At 39.6% G+C, this 5,115-nt stretch overlaps 1 protein-coding gene across 1 annotated transcript; it reads right to left on the bottom strand.

The window, feature by feature from the left end:
• Positions 1 to 458: 458 nt before the first annotated feature.
• Positions 459 to 4,816, bottom strand: SNRPE (small nuclear ribonucleoprotein polypeptide E). Its single transcript, XM_044674928.1, has 4 exons — positions 4,656 to 4,816; positions 4,191 to 4,217; positions 2,014 to 2,076; positions 459 to 578 (listed from the first exon to the last, which is right to left on the bottom strand). The coding sequence occupies exons 1-4, from the start codon at positions 4,707 to 4,709 to the stop codon at positions 459 to 461; spliced, it is 264 nt and encodes an 87-aa protein (XP_044530863.1). The 5' UTR covers positions 4,710 to 4,816.
• Between the last annotated feature and the right edge of the window lie 299 nt (positions 4,817 to 5,115).

Genomic DNA, 5,115 nt, shown 5'->3' with positions numbered 1-5,115 from the left:
TTTTTTTTAAACTCACCAGATGCTAACTGAATTGGATTTGAGTTTTAAATTTATCATGTACAAAATCTGGTTTTAACTTAAATATATAATCAAGACTTCAAGGAAAACAATCTAAGCAGTAAGAAGCATAGTTAAACCACTCTACTGCTTCTCAAAAACAAGTCTTATAGAACTGAAACTTTTTAAGGAAAACACAAGACATGAAATTCAAAGGCTCATTTTTAGCAAAAGACCTTTCTTGATAAAAGGTGAAGTCAACATGAAGATTGTGACCAGAAATAGAGAGGTGAGAGGGAAAGAGAGGAAAGAGTAAAGGCCTGGAATATATTAATGGGAGAGGAGTCCCCAATGTGTAACTACACTTTTTCACTGGTTGAAATGAGATCATGAATCTTTATAGTCACTATTAGGTGGACTAAGGAATGGTTTTAAAAAGAAACTAGTAAATTCTTCAGAAGTTACATTATCTGAAATTCAGTAAGTCTAGGTATGCTCTTACCAAGTTGTTTTCTTGACTTTGTTTTAGAGTGAATCTCCTCTGCATCATCCAATACAAGATTCATATACTCATCAAAACCCTAGATAATAACATAAACTGTCATTCTTTAATTTTAATCACTCTACTCAAAACTTGAGAAGTTACATTCTTTAGGCAGAATACTTGAATCATCCCAGGCATATGAAACTTATGTATTTTTAAGACATCTTGTTATAATCCAACACCAATATATTCTATGATTTACTATAGTAACACATACCACCATTGTTTCTCTCTATCCACTGCTGCTTCCCCAACTATTGTTTTTAAATTTTTCTTAAATTAGTTAATTAAAAAAATAAAAACAAAAAACCAACACTATACCTTCTGTCTTAGAATCAGTGCTGATTCTATCCAAGAGATAATAGAGGTAAGGGACAGACAATGGAAGTCAAATGATTTGCCTAGTGTCATACAGCTAGGAAATGTCGGAGGTCATATCTGAACCTAGAACCTCCTGTCCCTAGGCCTGGTTCTCAATCCACTGAGTCGCCTACCTGCACCCCACTACTAGTTTTAATAATGAAATAAGGAAGACCTAGAAACTTTGATGATTGCTCTTCAGAAGAAATCTATTTTAACCACTATTCTTCTATGTAAATTAACTTACATACATTCTTCTCTCTCACTCACAGATTCTTTTTTGTGTAATAAATATTTTGTGTAAATAACCTTTTTGTGTGTAATAAATTCATTTTGGTAGTTTGGTAAAGTCTACGAAATGGTTCTCATAAGTTTTAAAATATTTAAAATACATAGGTTTGAAAAGGAACACCAATTATATTGAAAGTTATTCCATTTTTTAAAAAAATGCATAGGTCTAAGATTAAGAACCTCTGTTCTAGGCAGTATTTCCCAGACTTTTTCAGTTTTCAGGATCCACTAGGAATACATTCTACCTACCTCTAACTAACTTATTGTGTATTAATATTTCAGCTACCCTATAGCCTTTCTTTACCCTCATCAAAGATTGGCAAAGGGGAGTAAGGTTATTCAGGACATCAGAAAAGTCCAAGGATCTATCTGTGGCACACCAAAAAGTGCTTATGTACCAGTAGTGAAACAATGTAACTATTGTCACTTCTTTAAGAATGATTGTAGCCCATATGCTCCAGGAGGCTTTCCTTAATTAACTTTTATCTTTTTCTGAACACTTTATATTGTTATCTTGCATTTAAATATTTCTTTTTCCCTGCATCTCGAATGTACTCTTTCATCTCTCCCTGTGAATCTCATATTAATATGCTTAATAAAATCAAGGACATTGATATTTTCTTTCCTGTCACTATTTTGCCTCAAGCTAGTAGTGTGTTATGTAGACGGTTAGCACTCAAAAATCTCCCATCTCTTTTCTCAGCTTGTGAACTCAACACACAAGTCTCAAAGACATTTTCCTACGGTTTAGCTTTTGATTCTTCTCAAGACTTTCCTTATGATATACTGCTGAAAAAAGAACATAAATCTCAGATACTTACAATTATGCAGCCCTCTATTCGCATATTTACTTGTTCATATAGCCAAACCTGAATTCGGGACCGCTGAAATAAAATGGCAAATGTTTTAAAAATAAAGAAAAAAAGATACCAAAACCCACCTACTCATCTCTAGACTTGATATATACCTATGAATTGTGATTCAGTGAAATGCAACTTCCCAAAAGTAATTTTGTAAAATACTAGAAAACATTTTAAAAAATTTAGTCTATACTAAGATATGAGGTTAAAATTATTTTCAAAGACATTTTCTATTTGACAAGTGCTGTATTGGGATTATACATGCTAATGATTTCTTGTCTTAGGTCTTAAGTCACAACATTTTTCATAACAAGTCAAATTGTTTTCTGCACAGCAAAAGCTATTGTGATTTTGTTATAATATAATATAATATAATATAATATAATATAATATAATATAATATAATATAATATAATAAATACAAACATTTCTCTTAAAGTTCTCTGGTATCCTAAAAACCTCAAGTAGTGCAAGATGTCAACAGGGTTATAGAGCAAAGACACCAACAGTTTCCCTATCACTTTTTATATATCATATTAATTTGCAGAAGCAATCAAGAGCAAAGTGATTTTTTTAAAAAGGCAATAAAGGGGTATAGCTAGGTGGTTCAGTAGAGAAAGAGCCAGGTCTGGAAAGTTCTGGGTTCGCATCTGGCCTCAGATAATTCCTAGCTGGGTGACCCTGGGCAAGTCATTTAACCCCAACTGCCTGTCCCTCACAGTTCCTCTGCTTTGGAATCACTACTCAGTATTGACTCTCAAGACAAAAGGTAAAGGTTTTAAAAAATAAGGGGCCCACAACCTCAGACCAATGACTTTAGCAGTACAATTAACTCAAAGGGCTATTAAAACTTTCTGAATCCAAACAAAGTTTTATGGTTTACTATATACTAAATCAGGAAACTTAAATATAATAAAGCCATTATATCAGAGGTTCTTAATCTGGGGTCTGCTTTAACATTTTGATAATTGCACTTTAATATATTTGGTTTCCTTTGCAATCCTATTTTATGCATTTAATACTACACGGATCAGATATGTCACTCAAAAGTATTATAATTTGTTGTTTTGTTTTTTAGTTGTGTCCAACTCTTTGGGACCTCATTTTTTGGGGGGCAAAGATACTGGGGCAGTTTGCCATTTCCTTCTCCAGCTCAATTTACAGATGTGAAACCAAGGAACACAGGGTTAAATGACCCTGTCCAGGGTCTGACCACACAACTAGGAAGTGTTTGATGCCAGATTCAAACTCATGAAGCAGAATCTCCCCAATTCAAAGGCAGGTGCTCTATTCACTGCAACACCTTCTTTGAAATAAAAATTTTCATCCCATTTTTTTCTTTGCTTAGTGATTACATATAAAAAACATAAAAAGCATTTTGTCTGTTGACTCAACTTGGTCCTCCAGGTGATTCTTAAATTCCATTCCTTTGGGAGTAGTTAGGTGGCTCAGTGGACTGAAAGCCAGGGCCAGAGACCAAAGCCCTTCAAACATTACCTGAGTCACTTCCTATCTGTATAACCCTGGTCAAGTCAGGTAACTCCCATTGCCCAGTTCTTCTGCCTTGGAACCAATACAAAGATTCCAAGAGTAAAGTAAAGGTTTAAAATAAATAAATATAAACCGAAATAGTTTGGCTAATGCTCAAAAAGTTAGGTTCATAATAATAATGTCATTTTAGTAACTAGTCTGTAGTGTGATTTGAATAGAGGGGTCTTCTATTAAAAGAAAAGTTTACCTTCTGCATTGGAGGATCGAAGATGGAACTAACTCATTGAGGGTGGAATCCTCACCCTGCTGGCACAATGACCACAATACTGGATCACAGTCCAGGTTACCACCATCCCTGCTCCTTCCCCATCTGCTACCCCGACTCACTGTGCTCACAAGGGAGCTACTAAGCTTCATCTTCTATTCCAAGCAATATAGGTTGTGCTTGCTACAATGATGCATTAGAGCCTTTCTCTTCCCGCTTAGCTTAATGTTTGTAATTTTCAAGCAGCAACGCCACAAAGTTTTAAAGAGAAGTTAATGACCAACAGCTAAACACATCCACCCAGAATCTTCTTCCTTTTTCCCATTACGAAAAGCAACAAGGAGCCAGATGACAAGTGAAAGAGTCCAAACGTTTCACTTACGTTTTGAAGATATCTGAAGATGAGGTTCTGTTCAGAGGTTGTTAAGGGAAAACTACCAAACCAACACTAATTCAGAAAACCCCGTTGGTTGGGTTGGGGTCCCCGAGTTTAGTTTAGAAAGGTTTACGAGGGCATGCACCGCCCCCGCGGCCCGGGGGATCCCGGTTCTCCTAAGGTTCCAGGTGATATGAATGTGCGCACTAAGACTGGGGGGAGTGGGCGCGAGCAGAGGAAACCCACGTTCTCCCGAGACTCCCCCACTCCACTCACGCCTTCCCGCGCCCGGGCCTCCCGCCCGCCCCCCGGCGCCCAACCCACACAGACGGCCCCCCACACCTGGCCGAGGGGCCCCACTGGAGGAGCCCGGGCCAGTGGCCTGCTGGGGGGGTAGGGAGGCCAGCTGTCCCTCGCACTCCTCGACCAGAATCCTTTGGCTGTCCCGACCCCAGCACCAGTAGAGGATACGATGGGCTGCACCATCACCTTCTGCACCTTCTGGCCCTGGCCGCGGTACGCCATGGCGGGAGCGTACAATGAGAGCGCTGGGCACGGGGCGCCTCAGGGAAACCACGAGCGGAACCGGAAATACAGCCGCGCTGCACGCCGGAACCCGGCCTCTCCGTACCCGAGACCTCCTTCCCCGCTTCCTCCTGGCGGACCGCATTTCAGGAAGCGGAAAGAAGGAAGGCGTGGTAGGGCGGAGGAGCCAAAGAACTGAGATGTTGTCGAGTTGCCCACAGCGCTCCCTATGGGGAGGGAGGAGAAAGCAAGGGCCAGTCCCATTATCCCGCCAACTTTTCTGCCAGAAAGGCGGCGGGAAGGTCGCTCTTGCGGCTCCGCCCCGCCCCCTCCTCTATATTAACTTACAAGAACCCTCGTTTCGCAACCTGCCCTGTCATGTGGTGAAAAGGAGAGCAACGACCGC

Source organism: Gracilinanus agilis, chromosome 4, assembly GCF_016433145.1.
Source record: "Gracilinanus agilis isolate LMUSP501 chromosome 4, AgileGrace, whole genome shotgun sequence".
Taxonomy (NCBI): Eukaryota; Metazoa; Chordata; class Mammalia; order Didelphimorphia; family Didelphidae; genus Gracilinanus; species Gracilinanus agilis.
The sequence above is the reverse complement of the archived record's forward strand: the minus strand, read 5'-3'. Positions and strand labels throughout refer to the sequence as shown.

Bases quoted from the DNA above. Each gene is read 5' to 3' on its own strand.
- SNRPE (XM_044674928.1), bottom strand. From the start codon at position 4,709: ATGGCGTACCGCGGCCAGGGCCAGAAGGTGCAGAAGGTGATGGTGCAG. The intron at 4,218-4,655 runs GTATCCTCTACT...ACCTCTGAACAG, and splicing joins AGGTGATGGTGCAGCCCATC to AACCTCATCTTCAGATATCT. The intron at 2,077-4,190 runs GTAAGTGAAACG...ATTTTATTTCAG, and splicing joins TCTTCAGATATCTTCAAAAC to CGGTCCCGAATTCAGGTTTG.